This window comes from Cucurbita maxima, unplaced genomic scaffold, assembly GCF_002738345.1.
Source record: "Cucurbita maxima cultivar Rimu unplaced genomic scaffold, Cmax_1.0 Cma_Scf00004, whole genome shotgun sequence".
Taxonomy (NCBI): Eukaryota; Viridiplantae; Streptophyta; class Magnoliopsida; order Cucurbitales; family Cucurbitaceae; genus Cucurbita; species Cucurbita maxima.
Window position 1 is genome coordinate 5,079,591 of NW_019272020.1, and position 22,316 is coordinate 5,101,906.

Below are 22,316 nucleotides of genomic sequence, written 5' to 3' on the forward strand. Positions count from 1 at the left end.
GTTTCAATGTTGTGTTTGCTCAAAATTTCTTTTATGCTCGGGAACGTTTGTGAGATTTATGTTGGTTGGAGAGGAAAATGAAACATTTTTTTTAATTAGGGTTTGAAAATCTTTCCCTATTGAACTCGTTTTAAAACCGTAAGGCTTGACGATATGTAACGGGTCTAAGTGGACAATATGTGCTAGTGGCGGGCTTGAGCTGTTAGAAACCGTATCATCGGGTGGTCCCAGACAGGTTGGAGAAGGGAAACATTACTTGTGTGTGGAAAATTGTGAGGTTGGAGAAGGGAAACATTACTTGTCTGGAAAATTGTGAGGTTAATGGCGATATGTAATGTAACGGGCCCAAAGCAAACAGTATATTTTAATGGTAGAAATGCGGAGAATATGTGCTAGCAGTAAGCTTGCTAGTTTGTGAGGTCTCACATCGGTTAGAAAGAGAAACGAAACATTAGGTGGAAATATCATGGCAAAACATAATGAGTTAAAAGCATACAATATATAATAGCGATGGAAAAACGGAAAATATGTGCAAGCATAGGGATTGAGCTGTATCCTAAAATATGTGATAGCATAGGGATTGAGTTGTTACAATATTGAACCACCTAAAAATATAATTACTTATTAGTGATCCAAAAAGCTCGAATGAATTCAATCAAAGAACAAAGAACACTCACAAGGACTGTAAGGAAGCCTCATCAACAATTTACAGTTCGTACAAAATAAAAACAAAGAACACTTACAAAACAGTCCCAAACTGGCCTAGCTTTGATATTCGAATCAAGGGAAATCAGCTAGTGAAAGTGATGTTCATATATGGGATTACACAAACAATTCATATCAGCTACGGTAAAAATTAAACTGTCTGTAGACACAATCAGTTCAAAAGTTGAGCACAACATAAAGATGATAAAAGACAACACAAAATAGACAAATCCACAAGACTGGCAACAGAAGTTGCAACATATTACACAATCCCTACAAACATAAAACCCCCATATTCTATCTTATCTTCTTACACATTATCTTCTGGGTCCTCTTCTTCTTCGTCGTAATATTCCTCATCGGCTGTGGCGTCTTGGTACTGCTGGTACTCAGAAACCAGATCATTCATGTTACTTTCAGCCTCAGTGAACTCCATCTCGTCCATACCTTCACCTGTGTACCAGTGCAAGAAAGCTTTCCTCCTAAACATGGCAGTGAACTGCTCACTCACACGGCGGAACATTTCCTGAATTGATGTGGAATTTCCAATGAACGTTGAAGCCATCTTCAGACCAGTTGGAGGGATATCACAAACAGTCGATTTAACATTGTTTGGAATCCACTCCACAAAGTAAGAAGAGTTCTTGTTCTGCACGTTGAGCATTTGCTCATCTACCTCCTTCGTGCTCATCTTGCCTCTGAACATAGCAGAGGCAGTTAAGTAGCGACCGTGTCGTGGGTCTGCAGCACACATCATGTTCTTGGCATCCCACATTTGTTGAGTAAGCTCCGGCACAGTCAGTGCTCTGTACTGCTGGGAACCACGAGATGTGAGAGGAGCAAAACCCACCATGAAAAAGTGGAGACGAGGGAAGGGAATGAGATTAACAGCAAGCTTTCTGAGATCAGAGTTAAGTTGCCCAGGGAATCTCAAACAGCAAGTCACACCGGACATGGTTGCAGAGATCAAATGGTTCAAATCACCAACTGTTCCAACCATACAAGAGAAACAAATTAGTGCAATAAATGAATTAAAACAATTTGTTTCCAAAACAAAATGCAATAGTAATAAACATTGAATCTTAGATGTACTTTCTTTCCCACGGGTTCATAATCACTAAACTAGCATAATTCATATCCCAGATCTCATCATTAATTAATAACTACCACACATCAGCTTTAACTCTGCGTACGAAACTCAGTACGTGCTACAAAAATTAACAAAGAAACAGACAACTACTAAACAGCGTGTTGAAAGTAAAGAAGAAAATTCCAGATGTTTAAACGAAGATAGATCTTACAGCTTGGAGTGGTGAGCTTGAGGGTACGGAAGCATATATCATAGAGAGCTTCATTGTCAAGAACCATGCACTCATCTGCATTTTCAACCAGTTGATGAACTGAGAGAGTAGCGTTGTAAGGCTCAACAACAGTATCAGAAACTTTGGGAGATGGAAAGACGGAGAAGGTAAGCATCATCCTGTCCGGATATTCTTCTCTGATCTTCGAAATCAGAAGAGTACCCATCCCAGATCCAGTTCCCCCTCCTAGAGAGTGACACACCTGAAACCCTAAAAAACCACAAGACCGCACCAACGTTGAGAAAAAATCACAGAAATAGATAGAGAGAATCAGAAACAGAAACAGAGGCAGATCAATAGCTAACCTTGCAAACAATCACAGTTCTCCGCCTCCTTCCGGACGACATCGAGCACGGAATCAATAAGCTCGGCCCCCTCAGTGTAGTGACCTTTAGCCCAGTTGTTTCCAGCACCAGATTGACCAAAAACAAAATTATCCGGCCTGAAGATCTGACCATAAAGCCCAGATCTGATACTGTCCATAGTACCAGGTTCAAGATCCATGAGAACAGCGCGAGGTACATACCTCCCGCAACTAGCTTCATTGTAGTAGACATTAATCCTCTCAAGCTGAAGATCGGAATCTCCCTGATACTTTCCGGTGGTATCGATGCCGTGCTCGGCGCAAACAACTTCCCAGAACTTGGCACCGATCTGGTTGCCACATTGCCCACCCTGAACGTGAAGGATCTCTCTCATTTTTCCGCAGAAGAAATGGGTTTCTGTGAGAAATGCGAGAGAGGAAGAGAAGAAGGGCGGGGAAAATAAATGGGAAGTTGTTAGGACGGAGAGAGATTAAGAGGTTACCTTTTTTTACAGAGAAGAGAGAGAGAGAGAATTGGTTTATAAAGGGGGAAGAGAGAGAAACCGGGAATTAGGGTTTTTTTTTGGTTGCAGAGAGAGAAACGAGCTGTGAAATGCAACGGGCTACCTGGTGGAGTGGTAACGGTAAATGAAATGCGCTGGAAGGTTTTCAAATTTTGAATTTCAAATTTCATTTAACAGCTGGACAAAATACCCGGCCCTTTCCCCCAAATCCAATAAATAAAAAATTAAAAATATCAACAACAAAAAAAATCCACGAAAATAAATAATAAGATATTTGTGAGGTGTCAACATTTTCTATGACGTAATTAAGCTGTCTTTAATTTTTTATTCCAATTAAAACTTAAAATTAATTATTTTTTATTGAAATGATTTATATACTACAAAAGGCATAATTAATTCCAATGAAATAATTCCTAAGTTGACATTTTTAAAAATACTATAATTAATAATAATGATAATGAATGTGATTAATCAATTACTATTTGATTTTTTAAAAATAAATATCTCCTTATTTAATCATCCAATATTTATATATATATATATATATAGTCGTTGATCTTTTCGGTTTTCGCTCTACTTTTTTGAATAAAAAATATAAATTCAATATTTTGAATAGTTAAATAAATAAATAAATAAATGGAATAAATTTTGAAGCTCAGATTTATTTGTTTATTTTCCATAGGGGGATAATCACGAGAAAGCATAGATCGTCCAGATTGTCCTCGAAAATCTAAAAAAGAAAAAAGAAAAATCCAAGGTTAAAATTGTCATTTAACTTAAATGATATGGACAAAAATGGGAGAAGATGAGTTAGATAAAAATAAATAAATAAATAAATAATCATTTGATATTAAATTTAACACCCACCCCTTATATGGGACGTGGACCCTTTTGTCTTAAATGGACAGCGACGTTTCGTCAACTCTTCTTTGTTTTACCTTTCATTTTAATATATAAAACAAAAAATTATAATGAAAATACATGTCCACGTCACCTTTAAATCCATATTTTAAATTTATTTGTTAGATCTGAAGTTGGTTAGAGGGTGTCAAACCTATCACAAGCAAACAAGTATATTAAGTAAAATCCAAAAGAGGAGAAGCTGAGAAAAAATCAAAAGAGAACAATATCTGCTAGCGGTCTTGGATTGTTATTAATGGTATCAAACCCAAACATTGGGCAGTGTATCGGTAAAGACGCTGGCTCTAAGGGAGTGACTTGTGAGATCCTTGGGTTGTTACTAATGATAGCAGTGTGTCAGTAAAGACAAAGTGAGGACATGTTACCAAGGGAGTGGATTATAAGATCTTTGGGCTGTTACTAATGATATCAAAGTGAGGACATTGGCTCAAATGGAGTGGATTATGAGATCTTACATTGATTGTAAATGGAACAATCATATGTAGAAATCTCCTTCTAACCGATGCATTTTAAACCCTAAATTTTCATAATTGAATCAATTTAGCTCGATTATGAGCTATTATCACTTTACTCCATTTAAAATCACCTAATTAATTTTATGGAAGCTAGAAAAAACCGGTTTTAGATTCTGGTCCCATGAACATGTAGCTTGAAAGAGAAGTGAAGGTGATGTAATTGAAGCCAAACTTTGAAGCAAAGCAAAGCAAAACAGAGAGGGTTCTCACAGTCACTCTGAAAAGCACAAAGCAAAAAGAAAGGAGACTTAGCCAAAAAGATAACCCATGGCACAATGAGAATAAAATTACACAACAAAGAAGAAGCCCACCATGAGAAGAATTCAGAGTCACAATACAATTCTAACTGGCAGCCAGCCAGCCATGTGCATCATCACACCATGTGGTTTTCTTTACAACTTCAGCCACTCCAAGCAAGGACACAGCCCCCAACAGAACCTTGAGGGGTAGTAGTCCTTCAAGTAAACTTCCTTGCTGAAACCTACAATGTAGAAACTGAAGGACCTTCCATGGTCAGCCATTGTGACGCGGGTCACCGGTACAACTGAGATTATATGTCGTTCACATATCACACGTGCAGTGGGCGAGATGGATGCTCGATCCGCAATCACTTCAGAAGAGAACTTGTTGAGGAAGAAGGAATCTGCAAAGAAAGCTGGAGTACATTGATAGGCTTGAGTGTTGCATAATTGGACACCTTTGGCTCTGTGGAACACTTCGTCCGGTACAGATGCTGCTCCGCTCATAGCGCTTACTTTTCGAGTCGAAAGTGTCCTCCTGTAAAAGAAGAATTCCTTTCGTGTTGTTGTTGTGCACATTTTTCAGCAAAAGAGAATATAAAATATAACTGAAGGGGAAGAAACTCGAGTTCATATAAAATATAACCGAAAAGTCATGGACCGTGGCAGCTTTTTTTTTTTGTTGCCTTTAATATATGCTTTGGTTCAACAGTGTATGGAACAGCTAAATGACTCTTTTGGGAAGTATGAATTAGAAGGAACTGTCCCATGATAAATCCAGAAGCATGTATAATATTTCAAACTATCATGACACATCAGTTGGAGAGGAAAACGACGCAATCATTATAAGGGAGTGGAAACCTCTCCCTAGTAGACGCGTTTTAAAAACCTTAAGGGGAAACCCGAAAGGAAAAGCTCGAAGAAAACAATATCTACGAGTAGTGGACCTGGTCTACTACAAATAGAATCAGAGCCAGATATTGGGCGATGTGCCAACGAGAAGGTTGAGCCCCGAAGGGGGTGGACACGAGGCAGTATGCCAACAAGGACGTTGGACACCAAAGGGGGTGGATTATGGGGTCACACGTCGATTGGAGAAGGGAATGAGTGCCAGTGAGGATGCTGAGCCCCGAAGGGGAGTAGATTGCAAGATCCCACATTGGATGGGGAGGAGAACAAAACATTTTTTATGAGGATGTGAAAACTTCTCCTAACAGACGCGTTTTAAAAACTTTAAGGAGAACCCCGAAAGAGAAAGCCAAAAGAGGACAATATATGCTAACATCGGGTTTGGGCCGTTAAATCATAGTTCTTATGGTTTTTCTTTGGAGCTCTTTGCACTGTTATCGTAACAAGGATTCATTTTTATTAAAACCAACCAACTGGGGGAATTTTTTTGGAATCCCCTCTCGCTCAACTTTAGGCGAAATCCTCGTTTCGGTTCGTATTTCACTCGATCGAAGGAATGTTACTCTTGCTTCCAATGAGTAAAACCTATAGCTACAGAAACAGCAAGTTCTAAAAAATGTATCAGAATTAGTATGCACACCAGCTAACAACGGCAACACTGCGAGTCAGGAGAGAACCACTATGTTGGCATGTCTCACACTTAATTAGGCCACGAGATCCGCAGGTTGCACAAGGAAGTTTTCCCTTGCCATCACATTTTGCACATCTGCACGTAGCAAGAATTATTCAGCATACAGAAACATAATATGTCAAACAGGAAGTTATCAGTCACCCAGCAGCAGAGCAATCTTAGGCTCAGATTATCCAATGCCATGGTGAAGGGCCGTTTGAGTTCGAAGCCCATTCTATCATAGCTATAGATCAAGAAGCCAATAATCAAATAAATGCACAAGACATGAGAATCTACCCTTAAATAACTTACATGGAGTCTGATCCATCTCGATGAGCTATCAAACCTCGACCATAACAAGAAGGGCATTGGACCATATGATTTCCAATGTAAAATCCAGGTTCTTGATCTGGGTTACATGTCGGACATACGAGATCTCCTCGTCCTGCACAGACTGCAGAGTTTTTCAAACACGAGTGTTAAAACCGAATGCTTGTGAGCCAATACTAAATGCTTGGCGTTGTCTTCACTTTAGACCCATAAAATTTCCACTCAACTAAAGATCCCATATCGATTGGGGAGGAGAGCGAAACATTCTTTATAAGGGTGTGGAAACCTCCCCTAGCAGACGCGTTTTAAAAACTTTTAGGGGAAGCCCGAAAGGAAAAGCCCAAAGAGGATAATATCTGCAAGCGGTGGGCTTGGGCAGTTACTGTTGGTATCAGAACCAGACACCGGGCAATATGCCAGCAAGGAGACTGAGCCCCAATGGGGGGTGGACACGAGGTGGTGTACCAGTAAGGACGCTGGGCCTTAAAAGGAGCGGATTGGGGGGTCATACAACGATTGGAGACGGGAACGAGTGTCAGCGTGGACGCTGGGCCTCGAAGGGGGTGGATTGTGAGATCCCACATAGGTTAGAGAGGAGTACGAAACATTCTTTATAAGGGTGTGGAAACCTCTCCCTAGCAGACGCATTTTAAAAACGAAAAGTCCGAAAGGGAAAGCCAAAAGAGGACAATTATATTAGTAGTAATCATCAATAAGTTCAATCAGAAATTCCTATTATGTTCAAAAGGGAAAGCCTTCAACTAGCTACTAAATTAACTTCCAGAATCCTCACCTGAACACTTCCCAACGGTTTCTGAATGAGGAATCCTTATCCTTGATTCTTTAGAGGGTACATAAAGAGGTGGGAACTTAGACTTCAAATCCAATTCCCAGACTCCAAGCTCGGGTCCATTGTTTCGTCCATCGATCGCACCGCCTTTATATGGCTCGGTTTCTTTTATAACATCCCTTTCCTCTATAAAAGTATCCAGAGTTCCCACATAAACATTACAGTCTTCCACAGCAGAAATCTTCCACCTACGAGCAGGACGACTTCCCCAACAACAACGGTGACCAACATGATCAATAAGTAGTTCTCTTATCTCTACTTCATCCAATACTTGTCTGCACATAGCTCAATTCATAAGCCACAATAACGATTTGTCACTGAAAGATAGACTTTACACATCACCAGAGAAAGCAAAGGATAGTCTGTAAACTATTTTTGATCAAGAGTTCCTACTTTTTATTGGTTACTATTTTCCTACCTCCCAAAATCATTACTGGTTCGGCCAAACTCTCCTGCATATCCACCTTGATAAGAAAGAGCTTGATCTGAAAATTCATTGAACGTCCATTATGATCTTCACAAGAACAGACGCAGCAAATTCTACTGATTACTAGCTATGTTCATCATCTCCTTCAAATTTTAAACAGTAATGATCAAATTTCTATCCATACTTAACAAGGAGATTAAGAAAAGAGTTGCAACCAGCAAAATAAATGGAAAATTCAGGCAAGAGTAGGATCATCAAAGCTTCCGTGAAAAATCAAAATCAAGAACACCCATGAACTGATCTTCCGTAAATATGCGTACCTCTAGGATCAGGCTCCGGCGAACTAACCAATGCGCCATGAAGAGAAGGCGGGTAGTAATCAGAAACGTTGGGCGCCGATCGAATTTCCTCGACGCTAACTAGGGTTCCTGCAAATGAATCGGAGGGGTTCGCAGAGCCTGTTCTTCTCAAGTACTGATAATGACTCGATTGATCTCCCAATTCGCTTCGATGTTCTTCCCGAATCCATGGTGAAATAAGAAATGGGGAAAACCCAACAGACAAAATCTGTCAGCGAAGACAATTGGGACTCTAAAAAGTTTATAATCCCAAAGAAAATAAGAGTGTACCTGAAAGCAAAGGATCCTCCATGTCCGTATCTTCGTGAGCACAATTTGGGGTGGAAGAAATTAGCGTAATAACAAGCCCGTTTCCTTCGTAGCGAAGAAATCAATCAGGTTTGGTGATCGTAGAGGATTTTGGGACGTTGATCTTGATATTTGATAAACTTCATTATTTTTTGTTTGGTCCACTTACAGATGGAATTAATTCCATGTTTGACGTCTTCTTCCATTGATTGGTTCGTTCCTCCGGCTCTTCCTCCTCCGTAGAAAAATAAGAACAATCCAACCAGTTTCTCATCAGTGGGAAGAATTATGGTCTCTATAAACACCATTGAAGGGAGTAAAAATTAGTCAAAAATAAAAAAAAAAACTAAATTATTATCAAACGAAGTCTTACATTTGTGATTTGTAATTAAATTTATGGTTACCGTGCCAAATTCATTCATATCAAAATAAATTTGAAGAAGCTTACATTTCTGCCATCTTAACAATTGGAGATCCCTTCGTCAAGTTCATAGAAAATTTCAAACATCATGAATTTAGAAAACCAATGAGCATAAATGTTGATTTAACATAAGATGCGAGCAAATATCTGCCAAATTGATCATATGCCTGACATCAAAGGACATCTAAAAGAAAGCTATTCGAATGTGGCAGGCCGTTCATGCAAATGCAAGTGGCCTGTAATTGTAGCTTTTTTGAGCCCTTCTTTTGGGCCTTGTTGGGCGAAGTTAGTAGTGGGCTATACTCAATTCAACATTCCCTCCCTCAATATTCTTATTCCTACCTTTTTTTTTATCACTAAAATAAAATCGAACAAAAAGTGTCGTATGATGAGTTTTATAGATATTGTTCGCTTTAGCCCGATATGTATCGTCGTCAGTCTCACGATTTTAAAATGCTTCTATTAGAAAAAAGTTTCTCCACTCTTATGAGGAATGTTTCACTCTCATTTCCAACTGATACAGGATTTTATAATCCACCCCCTTGCCCTCTAACGTCTTTGTTAGTACACTATTCGTTGTCTGACTCTAATACCATTTATAACAGTTCAAGCCCATCATTAGTCGATATTGTCCCTTACATACATGTTTTAAAACTCTTATAGCTTTGTTTTTTTGTTTCTCCAAAATCTCTTAGACAGTGACTTTAACTTATAAACTATCGATCTTTCCCTTAATTAGTCAATGTGGAACTATTCCTCCAAGATGATTTATATTGAAAATATTATTAAATTTTTTTTTTTTTAAAAAAAGTTTTAATTCCAATTCCAAAAAAAATTGACAAATGAAGATGACGTGTAATTGTCCAATGCAATCCAAACCCTGATATTGGGCTGCGACTCTGACGTGTATTTTCCAAAAAACACATCACTCCGCGTCATCTCGAACTCAACTTTCCTTCGTCCACTTGGAGGATAAAGATTGTCGATCTCCACGTGGCATCTTCCAATTTGCTAGTCAACGCTAGTTTATAATAAAAAGCCTAAAATGCCCTTAATTATTAATATTATTTTTTAAGACAAAGGCTTTCTTTTTTCTTTTTTTAATTTACAAGTATTTAAAAACTCCACACATGGGGATTTGTAAATAAATAAAATCTTATTATAATTTTTTCTTTAAAAAAATATGGATATTCCACGTCAGGATATGATCGAGTTGGTTGACTTTTAATTAAATTTGGTTTAAAAAATCTCATTTTTATAATATTAAATGCGCAATGTTTGAAATTTAGGAAAATAGATTTCTATTTTTCTTTCGCCTTTAAATGTTCCAATGGACTTTATATAAATAATTATTATTTTATTTGTTAGTTTAGAATTCCATATAAAATTCAAATTTTAATTATTTATTAAATAAGTTTAAAATACTTAAGATAGGAATATTGATAAAATGTTTAAGATTTCAATTTTATGATAATTTTGATTTATGAAAAATAATTAATAAACAATTTTTAATAATACTATAATTAATAATATGTTTATATTAGTTTCAATGTCAACCTACCATTTAAAACATAATTTAATATCATTTTAACGTCGTAATATTAAATTTCTACTGTAATTTTAAATTTAGTTAATTGATACCATATTGGACGGAAAGTTGTTTTAAAGTAATCTTTAAAAATTTGAAATTTATTATTATTATATATATTAACAATCAGTGACTTAATATATAAAATTTAAAATAAAATGTGTTTTTGTAATTATCGGATATGATTTTAAAAATTTATTTAAAAAACTTTAAGGCTTATTTTGTTCTAAAAGGAAATGCATTAAATCTTTATTTGGAAATCTTATTATATAAAGCAAAATCATTTCCTTAAAAAAATAACAGTGTGATCGTCGGAGGTGGCGGGTGACGCGGTAGACCAAGCACAAGGAAAGCGCAGCAGACGAACAAAGCTTCGCTAACATTTCTTTCTCGTTCTGCTTTTCCCCAGATTCCCATCTCAACGACGAGACCCATTATTCTTCTTATTCCACTTTCTCCTTATATTTCGCTTTATTGATTTCGTCTCTGAATTTCATTTGATCTCCGTCTCGCCGGTCCAATCCTGTGGGTTTTCTTTGCCGTTTGGATTCTCCGGTTAAGCCATGGTTGCCGATTCGAAAGGTAAATCGGACATCTCATTCGCTGGCACGTTCGCCAGTAGTGCTTTCGCTGCTTGTTTCGCTGAGGTAATGTCTTGATTTCTTACACTACCCTGTTTCTTAGGAGTTTCTTGCTGAAATTTCGTGTTGGTCTGTGTTTGGTGTGTTTTGTAGCTGTCAAATTCAAATTATGAGCGTAGGTTTGTGAGATAATTAGGTGGTTTTGTCTACATCTCGACCATTTTCAAATCTGGTTAACAATGTACTGGGATTGGCTCATGCGATATTTGAATAAGGTTTGATTTGAAATGGCGTAGGAGTTTGACTGCTGTTTCGAGGGATCTTGACCATCATTCAAAGTTAATACTGAATTTTGATTATCTTTTTATATCGTGGCTGTGATTTTGTAACTATTTGATTTCTTGTGTTTATGTGTGAATCCATGGAAATCAATCTATGTTGTGGTTAAGTAAGCTAGGGGCTGTTTATTGTTCTTAGAAATTAGTTAAAATTTCAAAAGTGTTTTTAAAAAGTAAAATGCTAAACACAGAAAAAGGAGAGAAGGTGTTTCGTTCTCCTCCCAACCGACGTGGGATCTCACAATCCACTCCCTTTGAGGCCAGCGCTTTCACTGGCACTCGTTCACTTCTCCAATCGATGTGGGACCCCCCAATCCATCCCCTTTTGGGCCAGCGTCCTTGTTGGCACACCTCCTCGTGTCCATCCCCATCAGGGCTCAGCCTCCTCGCTGACACATCGCTCGGTGTCTGACTTTGATACCATTCATATCAGCCCAAACCCACCGCCAGCAGATATTGTCCTCTTTAGGCTTTCCCTCTCCAGCTCCCCTGTTTGCTAGGGAGAGGTTTCCACACCCTTACAAAGGGTGTTTTGTTCTCCTCCCCAACTAATGTGAGATCTCACACATAGCTGCAAGTAGATATTTCAAGCTTAATGATCAAAAACAGATAACTATAACCAAAAACAAAACTGTTATGTTTAAATTATGGATCTGGAATGTGTTGGCAATAATTGGCATGCATTTGATATTGATGCAGGTATGCACCATTCCTCTAGACACCGCCAAGGTTAGGCTTCAGCTACAAAAAAAAGCTGTTGCCGGTGATGCTTTACCAAAGTATAGGGGCATGCTGGGCACTGTTGCAACCATAGCCAGAGAAGAAGGTCTGGCATCCTTGTGGAAAGGCATTGTTCCCGGATTGCATCGTCAATGCGTGTATGGAGGCTTAAGGATCGGGTTGTATGAGCCTGTAAGTATTGGAAGTTCAGTCTCCATGCCAATTGTTCTGTCTTTTAGCTCATATCTAACACAAACTTGTATATCATTTACATCACAGGTTAAGACCTTTTATGTTGGCAGTGACTTTGTTGGTGATGTTCCTTTATCTAAGAAGATTCTTGCTGCACTGACAACCGGTGAGCATGGATTGGACTTTATTCTGCTTGTAACATTTGTTCTTGAATCCATAATTGCACGTCTAATGGTTGGCGAATTTGTTTCTAGCGTTAATGCCTGTATTTCTTGTTTAGGATGTCAGAAAATTTTCCATATAACTTCGTGTTTAGAATTGGGATGCAGAATAAAACGTTTCTTCCATATAACTTGTGATATTGTCCTCTTTGGGCTTTCCCTTTCGGGCTTCCCCTCAAGGTTTTTAGAATGCGTATGTTAGGGAGAGGTTTCCGCACCCTTATAAAGAATGCTTTGTTCTTCTCCCCAACCGATGTGGGATCTCACATAACTTCTCTTATCAACGCATTTCCCTTCCCTCCTCGTGTAACAGGGGCTCTAGGAATCACAATAGCAAATCCAACTGATCTTGTGAAAGTTAGACTTCAAGCGGAAGGAAAATTGCCTCCCGGTGTACCTAGGCGCTATTCCGGGGCCTTGAGTGCTTATTCTACCATAGTGAGACAGGTTAGATATTCAACTTCAATATCAGGAAAAATTTTACTGCCATTTCCATTTGCTTGATATGCACGTGACATATAGGAAGGAGTTGGCGCTCTATGGACTGGCATCGGTCCAAATATTGCAAGAAATGCTATTATCAATGCCGCAGAACTAGCCAGCTATGATCAAGTGAAACAGGTATAAGCATTGGAAATTTGTGTTCTTCGAACTATTCTTGTTTCCTGTTCCCCATGCCCCAGATCGTTTGTGTCGATTCTTAGCTTATTGTATTTGTTGCAGACAATTTTGAAAATTCCAGGTTTCACAGATAATGTTATTACTCATCTGCTTGCTGGTCTTGGAGCCGGGTTTTTTGCTGTATGTATTGGCTCCCCGGTCGACGTGGTAATCTTTCTATATCCATGCTATGTCGCCTCTTGAATTCGTCACTGTTTGTATTTACTGCCTGCCCTTGTATCGAAGACTTGGAATCGTTCGCTCATGATTGTATTCCTTTGTGGCAGGTGAAGTCAAGAATGATGGGGGATTCAACTTACAAAAACACACTTGATTGTTTCATCAAGACTTTAAGAAATGATGTATGTTTTCATACTCTTCCGTTGTTTCCATTTACTTAGTTGAGTTTGTTCTCTTGATATCTGTTTTTTTAACTTAATACCATCTGGGACTTGCGTTTTTCAGGGACCTCTGGCGTTTTACAAGGGATTTATCCCGAATTTCGGTCGGCTAGGATCATGGAACGTGATCATGTTCCTCACTCTAGAACAGGTATTTGTTGTTAGGAACCATGAACCTCCACAATAGCATGATATTGTCCCACTTTGAGCATGAGCTCTCGTGGTTTTACTTTTGGTTTCTTCGAAAGGCCTCGTACCAATAGAGATAGCATTCCTTACTTATAAACCGACTCCTCTTCCTCTCTCAATAATCTTCAATATTTCCTTTCAGCTACTTGACTGCTAAGGTTGTTTCTAAATGTAACACCCCAAGCCCAGGTCCTTTTTTTACTTTCCCTAAAGGTTTTTAAAACGCGTCTGCTAGGGAGAGGTTTCCACACCTTTGTAAAGAATGCTTCATTCCTCTTTCCAACCGAGATAGCTAGGGAGAGGTTTCCACACCTTTGTAAAGAATGCTTCATTCCTCTTTCCAACCGAGATAGCTAGGGAGAGGTTTCCACACCTTTGTAAAGAATGCTTCATTCCTCTTTCCAACCGAGATAAGCCGGTGTTTGAAAATCATAAATCTCAACGTTCTTTCTCTTTTGGGCGGGAACCAAAATTATTCTTGTAATCTAATTATTTGTTATGCGATAGGCCAAGAAGTTCGTGAGAAAGATAGAATCTTCATCTTGAGCGTTGTGGAAGAAGATAGCTCCCTTTTCAGACATCGCTTAGAGAATAAAGACCATCCCACATGAAGAATATTACTTTATTCGCAGCTTCCGGTGATGATCTGATGATATCAAATCTTGCTCCTGCCATGGGAGAGAATAAGTTGAAAGTAAGCCTTAGGCTGAGATTCTTTCTCAAACTTAGTCATTCATTTTCCGTACGGACAATAAATTTGTCAGTCTGCTACACTATAATCATGTTCTACTCCATTTGAAACATCTTTCAAATGAAACATTAGAATTTGCAGATACATAGCTTGAATTTGTGTAATATGTGTTTGAATTGCGGAACTAAAAATGTAAAACTTTATGGGTTGGTTCATAATCAACTGGGTCATGTGTATTTAACTCAGATGGACTGAGTTCAATTCATGGTGGACAGGCACCCTAAGATTTTATGTTCTACACGTTTTTTGGTATCCAAATGTTATTAGATTAGTTGAGATGTCTACAAACCGGTTTAAACATTGAAGTTGTACACGATTATACACTCAATTTTGCTCGGATTATATTAGCTAGTGAAAGTGGCCGTTTTTTTAACTTTAAGAACGATAAATAAATATAAAAATATGGCTTATCAAAAACATCCGACCTTAGCTCAGTTGTAGCTTAGGTCAGTTGGCAGAGCGGAGGATTGAATTTTTGTTGACGTGAGATTAATTGGTAAATAATTTATTGAAAACAAAAACATTAAAAAAGAAAAAAAACATTTAAAATACAAAAATGACAAAAGCACGGGGAAGAAGAGCATAGAAATCATCGAAAAGTGAGGCACGTGCGAGAGGTGGAGCAGACACGTGCCAAGGGCTGAATAAAACGAAAGCTCCTTCATTTCCAGGCCTTTCCCTTCAACTGCCTAACCGAAAAAGACTGGCTCTTAATACCACAAAGCCCACCCCTCACTCCCTAAGAAGTATCGCCACTTCTTTATCATCTCTCTTACAGTCCCAAAAACAGGGCCTCGTTTCTAACGATCCTCTACGATGCTAGCTTGATTCCTCCTCTTCAATGCTTTAAGATACCATCTTCTTCTTTCCACACCTTTTAGATCCTTTTCCGCGTCTTTTCTCCGGGGATCTCACGTCTTTCGCAGCCAATTTCGGGTAATTTTTCTTACACAATCAGATTTGGGTGTTTTTGTTTCTTTTGTGCAAATTTATGGGAGTTATGGGTTTGAGTTGGATTGAGGCATTGATGAATCTAGGTGGGTTGAGATTCGGCTTGTTTGATGGGGATTTGGGGTTGGTTCGGAAGTGGGATTCCTTGAATACTTCTCTTAAACTTAATTTAATGATGGATTTGGTTGATTGGAGCTTTTTGTAAGATTTTGAACTGTTACTTTAATTTGCATCGTCACTGTTTCTCGCGTCTTCGAAGCAGTGGGCACTGTTCATGATACTTTCTGAATTATTTTTCCTCCTCTTTTCAGATTTATAATTCCGAAGCCAGTATATTGTTTGTTAGAGATCTCGTTAGTGGGTTTTCTTTTTTCTTTTTTTTGAGCTGAAAAAGTAATTCGTGTGTGATTAGGAGAAGAGAATGGCGTCTATTTCTACTCATTCAGCTGCATTATCCGGTTCTTCGGCATCTGATCTTCTTCGAAGCTCGAGTAATGGCTTCAGTGGCATATCTTTGAGGGACCTCGCTAAAGTGCGATTCAACCCAAGAAGAAAGGACATGACAGTGAGTGCAAAGGTAAGGAAGGTGAAAAAGCACGAGTATCCATGGCCGGCTGATGCGGATCCGAATGTCAAGGGTGGAATTCTTACTCATCTCTCACATTTCAAGCCTCTGAAAGAGACGCAGAAGCCTGTTACTCTTGAATTTGAAAAACCACTTGTTCTTCTTGAGAAGAAGATTAACGATGTTAGTCTTTCCTTATTGATGTTAGTTGCTTCTTCTGGATGGGTGTCTATCGTGTTCTTTTGCATTGATGGTCTTTTCATTATGGATACAGGTGCGGAAAATGGCTCAAGAAACTGGTCTAGACTTTAGTGATCAGATTCTTTCGTTGGAAAATAAATATCGGCAGGTTTGTTATTACTTTTCACAGAATTCTTATTCCAAGTAGTGTTGAAAATTAATCTTTTTCACGTAAATTTATCTTAACGAGTTTGATTACTTCGCGTTGCTGGCTTCAGGCTTTACAGGACTTGTACACTCATTTGACTCCTATACAACGTGTCAGTATAGCTCGGCATCCTAACAGGCCAACTTTCCTTGATCACGTGTTTAATATCACTGAAAAGGTTTGGTGCTCCTTTTATTGTGAAAGTGATATCGAAAATTTAGGATTATGGATTTGCTTGTGTTAATGAAAAAATATTTTATTCATCTCTGCCTTACAGTTCGTTGAACTTCATGGAGATCGGTTAGGGTACGACGATCCTGCAATTGTTACTGGTATAGGAACCATAGATGGGAGAAGGTACATGTTCATGGGTCACCAAAAGGGCAGAAACACAAAAGAAAATATTCGGCGTAATTTTGGAATGCCTACACCACACGGGTATGTTAGTCATGGCAACCCATGTTGCACTATACATTATATAATAATCCACGAGTTTTGAAGTAGTATGAATTATTGCTAGTTGAATGCTAACTTGAAGAATTTGAAGTTTGGGTATCGGATGTTTAGTCCTGCTTATAAGTTTTATTTAATTCCCAATAGTTATCGGAAGGCGCTTCGCATGATGTATTATGCTGATCACCATGGGTTCCCAATTGTTACTTTCATTGATACACCAGGTGCTTATGCGGACCTCAAATCCGAGGAACTGGGTCAAGTATGTAACAAAATATTCTTTTTTCATCGAGCTCTTCCTTTAGCTGGAGAACTGATTTGCTTCATACATTTGCAGGGTGAAGCTATTGCTCATAATTTGAGGACTATGTTTGGTCTCAAGGTACCGATAATTTCAATTGTCATTGGCGAAGGCGGTTCTGGTGGTGCCCTGGCAATCGGTTGTGCTAATAAGTTGCTAATGCTTGAGAATGCAGTTTTCTATGTTGCCAGGTGCATTTCATGGCTAGCTTTAGTAAATTAAGGCAACTTCATTTGTGTGCATGCTGATCATTTCTTTCCTTTTTTTGGCTATTCTTACTACGATCTAGTCCTGAAGCCTGCGCTGCTATCTTATGGAAGAGTGCAAAAGCTTCCCCACAGGTTTTTATACATTCAATTCTTAGTTTCCTCTTGTGAAGGTTGTTATATATGTATTTTTTGAGATTTTCTTTTATTTGCAGGCAGCAGAGAAGCTAAGAATTACTGCGTCGGAGTTGTGCAAATTACAAATTGCTGATGGCATAATCCCTGTAATGATGCTGTCCTTCACATATCTTGTTATTGCACGTTCTTTTATTAGTTCATCGTGTTTTTAAGAGTTATTGTTCACAGGAACCTTTGGGTGGTGCGCATGCAGATCCTTCTTGGACCTCACAACAAATAAAAATTGCAATAAATGAGACCATGGACGTATGTCCTTGAATTCTTCCAAAATAATGAAAGCTGCTCATTGTAGCTTATACTTTAATGAGTTGTACTGCACATGTTGTTTCAGGAGCTTTTGATGATGGACACGGAAGAACTATTGAGGCATCGAATGATGAAATTCCGTAAAATTGGTGGGTTTCAAGAAGGCGTTCCAGTTGATCCAAAGAAGAAATTGAACATGAAAAAGAAGGAAGTACCCGTCGTCAGGAAGACGAAGAAAGTACCCATCGGGAAGACCCCAGTTCAGCAACTAGAAGTTCAGGTGGAAAAAGTGAAACAACAAATAGTGAAAGCCAAGGAATCCTCCACTGGGCAACCAGATTTGGTTCTGAATAAGATGGTTCAAAAATTAAAGAAAGAAGTTGATTTTGAATTTTCTGCGGCAGTAAAGGCCATGGGATTGAATGACAGACTCGCCACGCTGCGAGAACAGTTTTCGAAAGCAAATTCACCGGACCAACTTATCCAACCTGCATTGAAAGGAGAAATTGAGAAGCTTAGAGATGAAATCAACCTGGGGTTATTTAAAGCTCCAAACTACGAGAATCTGAGGAAGAAACTTGACATGTTAAAGGACTTATCTCAATTCAAGGCTCTATCAGCAAGAGATGTTCAGGAGACCTCGTTGAAACAGGAAATCAACAAAAAATTTGCAGAGGTTCTAAGTCAACCTAATGTACAAGAGAAATATGAAGCACTGAGAGCTGAAATTGAAAATTCAGGGGCGTCTATGTATTCGGATTTGGACCCCGAACTGCGAAAGAAAATCGATAATGTAAAGAAGGAAATACAAGGGGAGTTGGTAAATGCCCTCAACTCCTTAGGGTTAGATGTTGAAGTATTAACATCAAAAGCACAAGTCCTTAGCGAGCAGTCATCGTTGTCCCTATTCAAACCAAAGATAGAAATGTTAAATGAGGAAATTAATCAGGGAATTAACAGTGTTGTAAGCAGAACAGATCTAAAAGACAAGATTGAATTACTGAAACTGGAGGTAGCCAAGGCTGGAAAGACACCAGATGCAACCTCAAAGAACAGAATTTGGGCTTTGGAGCAACAAATAAAGCAGAGCCTTGCTGCTGCATTGGAATCTTCAGACTTGAAGAAGAAACATGAAACACTGAGGGAAGAGATATTGGAAACTGCAGAATCAGGGTTCGATCCAAAAGAAGGCGATAGTTCTGTGTACGATGACGGTGACGCCAGAATTCAGATGAATTTGGGTGCTGAACATACCTTCGCTTAATGTGAGTTTTGCTATCTTTTTTACCATGTTAAAAGAACACACACGAGCACGCATAGATGCAGAGAAATGCATTGAAACTTGAAAGGCTTAGTGCATCAACATCTTTGAAAACGAACTACTCTTGCCCTTTTCTTCATTTTCTGATCAACATGAAAAATTTATCTCAATAATTATGGAATATTTTCTTGAGCTTGAGGTTTGTAGAATTCGGATTAGGGAACAGCTGCCAGTGGATGCAAAATAGCTAAGTTTAAGAGTTTTACTAGGTAACTTTTCAAATTTTGCTGTGTTTTTACTATCAATATGCATGAGCAGGACCATGCCTAAGAAGAAAAAGTTGGACGCAACTGAAAATTAGTAAGAGCTTCTACAACGGCCAGAAATACTAAGTTAGCTGTTTCCGCTTCTAACCCGAATACGACAACGCTTGATTTTGATCGGTTACAAGATTTAGCATGAACTGGAGCTGGAAGGTCAGGGCAGAGCTGCATTTTCATTTTTCCTGTGTTTCGGGGATTTTTCTTCTCTAAATTAGGTCTCTTGGATTTGGAGTTATTTATATCTGGCTTCTGGTTTTGTTGTTGCTGTGTTTCTTATTTTTCCAAAGATAGATCCAAATAGCTCTGTATAGATTGCAAGAATGTCTTGGAGGCCTATAATGCTTTTCAGACTCTTTAAAGTGGTATCATTTCCCACTTTTGATGATTGATCATATGATTCTTTAGAAACTAGACATCATCCTGGTTGGAACATTCAATTTGAACCAAAGGGTTTTAATGGTCTGTTCCAAACAAGAGTAGCAGCTTCTCTCTTAATTGCCTTTAGGCATGCTGGTTTGCAGTCTACATTGGTCTCAAACAAGCAGGTCTGATATCTTTCGAGTAAGTAAACCCCCGGCCTTTCCTTTACTTTAAGCTTAGGCTGACCACGGCGAGCCTGCATGGTTATGGGGGCGAGCACGAGCGGTCTGCTAAGCCATACTTGATGACTATGCTCTTTTTGACTTTTTAAAATTTTTTAAGCTTAGGCTGACCAGCGTACCTAAGAGAGCCATTCCATTTGGAGCGAGCCCGTGTAGTTATGGGGGCGGGCACGAGCGGTTTGCTCAGCCATACTTAATGGTTAAGCTCTTTTTGACTTGTTTTAAATTTTTTAAGCTTAGGCTGACCGGTGTAACTAAGAGAGCCATTCGATTTAGGACGAACCCGTGTGGCTATGGGGGCAGGCACGAGTGGTGTGCTCAGCCATACTTGATGGTTTAGCTCTTTTCGGACTTGTTTTAAACTTTTTAAAGCAAGGTTTCTATCTCCCATCCATGAGATGATAACTCCCTTGGAACTACCATACTTTCTTGAAGCTTTTTAACAATTTTGATCAGTATTGTGTACATGATTACAGAAGCTTTGTTTGCTTTTACTCATCATTTGCCATCTTTAATGCAATTTCAGCGATGTTACTTCGACAAATGTCATATCTATGTTGAATTTCTTAAGCTCCTGAATATAACATAAAATTTTATTCAATTAAACTTCACAACTTAATTTCAAATCATTTAGACCATAAGTTAATAGTTCGGAATTATTTTAATTTTTGATCGATAAATAAAAATGCTCGTATCTAGAAAATATTATGCAAATATTTAGATTTTAAGAAGTCTTACTCATGTTATAACAAAATATAAATTTTTTAGTTATAACAAGTTTAGAATTTAATAGATTTCAGATGAGTATATTTTTTTCTAAAATATGTCACGTAAATCTAAATATATTATTTTTTAACAAAAATGAAATGTTTAATTCTAAAATAGGCCATTGATATTTTATATTATCGAATTTTTTTAATAATAATTTGATACTCAAATGTATATTTATATTGTTTTGTTTAAATTTATTTTCAAAGTCAATACTATAATTCTACCACATAAATAAATAAAAATATTAAATTATAAATTTAATCATTAAAATTTGAAATAGGTATTTATTTGATTTTCAAAATTTTAAATTTTGTTCAAATGTATAAAAAACTATTTAAAATATATATATATAAATGTAAATGTTGTCTACAACGAAACCCTAATTGAAAGTTTATAAATAAAACTCAAATTTTTTTAAGAGATTAATTAAAATAAAAAAGGTGCTCCTATCTCTCTCTCTCTATCTCTCTCGAAACATTGATTATTATCATCTTCTTTCATTTCGTCTACTCTCTGTATTTTTTGCTTTCATTTATTCTTTTTTTCTTTCTTAGGGTTTCGAATGCGAATTATGTGAGTTTTTTCTACTTGGATTTTTCCTGCGACTGTTAAGGTGAGAATATTTTTCGACTACGAGTTGGTGGATTCTTGATTTCCGACGCCTACACCTTCCTCTTGCTTTCTTTATCCAAGCGCTGCTGGATCCTAGTTGTTTCGGCAGGGATTGGCAGTCGATTGCAATTTCCTGCCGAGGTTTGATTCTGTCTTTGTGTTGCCTTTTTTTGTTTCATTTCGTACGGCTTTTTATTCTTTTATTCGTATGTTCTTTCTTGATTTTTTTTTTTTTCCTTTTTTCCTTTTCACGTTTCTCGTGTGCTCTCAATTTGCAGAATTGAGGCATCGAGAATTTGGGATTTTGTTCCTATTTAGGTTGTTTCATTTGATAGGGTTGTGGGTTTACGCACTACGAGTAATGCGGTTCATATTTTTACTTGGGAAACCGGTAGTCGAAATGGTTTTAATTTTGTGTTGTTTGGGGTTTTTGACTTGCAGGGTTGTGCTTAGTATTGGGTTACTTGTGAAGTTTGTGACTCTGCTGTGTTTGAGGAATTGTGAGGTTTGGAGTAAATGTTGGTTTGTGGACGTTGAGTGATTGTCTTCATGGACTTAAATGCTTCGCCGGTGCCTGAAGAGGATGAAGAGACGTTTGATAGAAATGAAGTGGTGTATAGTGCTCCAGAGGATCATATAGAGACTGGTGCCAGTATTGCACGGCGGGTATGTGCGTTTCTGCCCTGTGTTTTTTTTTTTTTTTTTTTTAAACTAGAAACATAAACTTTCATTATCGAGAATGATGGTGCGAAAGAGGGAGGATTTCTGCGAAGATTCTGTTTTAACTTCCTATCTTTTATTTCTTTTTTGGACACCTCATTAGAATTGTTTATATGGAGTAGCGGATAAAGGGAAAATCTCATCTTGGTTTTCTATGCTCTCTAGTAAGATTTGATACTCGGGGATACTTTTTTTCTTTTTCTTTTTCTTTTTTTTTTTTTTTTTTTTTTTTTTTTTTTTTTTTTTTTTTTTTTT

General features: G+C 37.9%; 5 protein-coding genes across 8 annotated transcripts in view; 3 read left to right on the top strand and 2 right to left on the bottom strand.

The window, feature by feature from the left end:
- Positions 1-692: 692 nt before the first annotated feature.
- Positions 693-2,913, bottom strand: LOC111478235 (tubulin beta chain-like). The gene is made up of 3 exons (XM_023122402.1): positions 2,372-2,913; positions 2,007-2,276; positions 693-1,692 (listed from the first exon to the last, which is right to left on the bottom strand). The coding sequence occupies exons 1-3, from the start codon at positions 2,763-2,765 to the stop codon at positions 1,016-1,018; spliced, it is 1,341 nt and encodes a 446-aa protein (XP_022978170.1). The 5' UTR covers positions 2,766-2,913; the 3' UTR covers positions 693-1,015.
- Positions 2,914-4,464: 1,551 nt separating this feature from the next.
- LOC111478251 (protein SSUH2 homolog) lies at positions 4,465-8,679 on the bottom strand. The gene is made up of 7 exons (XM_023122425.1): positions 8,385-8,679; positions 8,076-8,270; positions 7,747-7,813; positions 7,272-7,603; positions 6,461-6,602; positions 6,119-6,244; positions 4,465-5,107 (listed from the first exon to the last, which is right to left on the bottom strand). The coding sequence occupies exons 1-7, from the start codon at positions 8,404-8,406 to the stop codon at positions 4,723-4,725; spliced, it is 1,269 nt and encodes a 422-aa protein (XP_022978193.1). The 5' UTR covers positions 8,407-8,679; the 3' UTR covers positions 4,465-4,722.
- Positions 8,680-10,694: 2,015 nt separating this feature from the next.
- Positions 10,695-14,645, top strand: LOC111478283 (mitochondrial uncoupling protein 1-like). 2 transcript variants are annotated; one of them, XR_002717426.1, is made up of 10 exons: positions 10,695-11,058; positions 12,030-12,242; positions 12,330-12,408; positions 12,777-12,910; positions 12,986-13,084; positions 13,187-13,291; positions 13,411-13,485; positions 13,589-13,675; positions 14,221-14,403; positions 14,442-14,645. XR_002717426.1 is itself a non-coding variant. In XM_023122473.1 (9 exons), exons 1-9 carry the CDS (start codon positions 10,975-10,977, stop codon positions 14,257-14,259), a joined length of 915 nt encoding a protein of 304 aa, XP_022978241.1. In that variant the 5' UTR covers positions 10,695-10,974; the 3' UTR covers positions 14,260-14,645. The 2 variants fall into 2 exon arrangements, 1 of the variants encoding a protein (XP_022978241.1); XM_023122473.1 differs by having other exon boundaries at positions 14,221-14,645.
- A 487-nt stretch (positions 14,646-15,132) lies between these two features.
- Positions 15,133-19,748, top strand: LOC111478180 (acetyl-coenzyme A carboxylase carboxyl transferase subunit alpha, chloroplastic-like). The gene is made up of 12 exons (XM_023122330.1): positions 15,133-15,400; positions 15,828-16,163; positions 16,255-16,329; positions 16,439-16,546; positions 16,646-16,806; positions 16,969-17,083; positions 17,159-17,313; positions 17,412-17,463; positions 17,544-17,612; positions 17,695-17,772; positions 17,858-19,037; positions 19,352-19,748. The coding sequence occupies exons 2-11, from the start codon at positions 15,837-15,839 to the stop codon at positions 19,034-19,036; spliced, it is 2,319 nt and encodes a 772-aa protein (XP_022978098.1). The 5' UTR covers positions 15,133-15,400; positions 15,828-15,836; the 3' UTR covers position 19,037; positions 19,352-19,748.
- Positions 19,749-21,185: 1,437 nt separating this feature from the next.
- LOC111478187 (mRNA-capping enzyme-like) overlaps positions 21,186-22,316 on the top strand; it is a 10,907-nt gene continuing 9,776 nt past the window's right edge. The window contains exons 1-2 of one of the 3 annotated variants that reach the window (XM_023122342.1): positions 21,186-21,482; positions 21,783-22,007. In XM_023122342.1, the coding sequence (XP_022978110.1) occupies positions 21,891-22,007 (117 nt within the window). In that variant the 5' untranslated portion in view covers positions 21,186-21,482; positions 21,783-21,890. The remainder of the gene's footprint in view (positions 21,483-21,782; positions 22,008-22,316) is intronic. The other 2 variants (XM_023122343.1, XM_023122344.1) reach the window with 2 other exon arrangements.

Excerpts from the sequence above, each read along its gene's own strand:
- LOC111478235 (XM_023122402.1), bottom strand. The coding sequence starts at position 2,765 with ATGAGAGAGATCCTTCACGTTCAGGGTGGGCAATGTGGCAACCAGATC. Across the intron at positions 2,277-2,371 it reads GAACTGTGATTGTTTGCAAG|GGTTTCAGGTGTGTCACTCT; the intron begins GTTAGCTATTGA and ends GTGGTTTTTTAG. Across the intron at positions 1,693-2,006 it reads CAAGCTCACCACTCCAAGCT|TTGGTGATTTGAACCATTTG; the intron begins GTAAGATCTATC and ends TGGTTGGAACAG.
- LOC111478251 (XM_023122425.1), bottom strand. The coding sequence starts at position 8,406 with ATGGAGGATCCTTTGCTTTCAG. Across the intron at positions 7,604-7,746 it reads ACCAGTAATGATTTTGGGAG|ACAAGTATTGGATGAAGTAG; the intron begins GTAGGAAAATAG and ends AGCTATGTGCAG. Across the intron at positions 6,603-7,271 it reads AACCGTTGGGAAGTGTTCAG|TCTGTGCAGGACGAGGAGAT; the intron begins GTGAGGATTCTG and ends AAAACTCTGCAG.
- LOC111478180 (XM_023122330.1), top strand. The coding sequence starts at position 15,837 with ATGGCGTCTATTTCTACTCATTCAGCTGCATTATCCGGTTCTTCGGCA. Across the intron at positions 16,547-16,645 it reads TGTTTAATATCACTGAAAAG|TTCGTTGAACTTCATGGAGA; the intron begins GTTTGGTGCTCC and ends TCTGCCTTACAG. Across the intron at positions 17,314-17,411 it reads GCAGTTTTCTATGTTGCCAG|TCCTGAAGCCTGCGCTGCTA; the intron begins GTGCATTTCATG and ends ACTACGATCTAG.
- LOC111478283 (XM_023122473.1), top strand. The coding sequence starts at position 10,975 with ATGGTTGCCGATTCGAAAGGTAAATCGGACATCTCATTCGCTGGCACG. Across the intron at positions 13,085-13,186 it reads GCTATGATCAAGTGAAACAG|ACAATTTTGAAAATTCCAGG; the intron begins GTATAAGCATTG and ends TATTTGTTGCAG. Across the intron at positions 13,486-13,588 it reads TCAAGACTTTAAGAAATGAT|GGACCTCTGGCGTTTTACAA; the intron begins GTATGTTTTCAT and ends TGCGTTTTTCAG.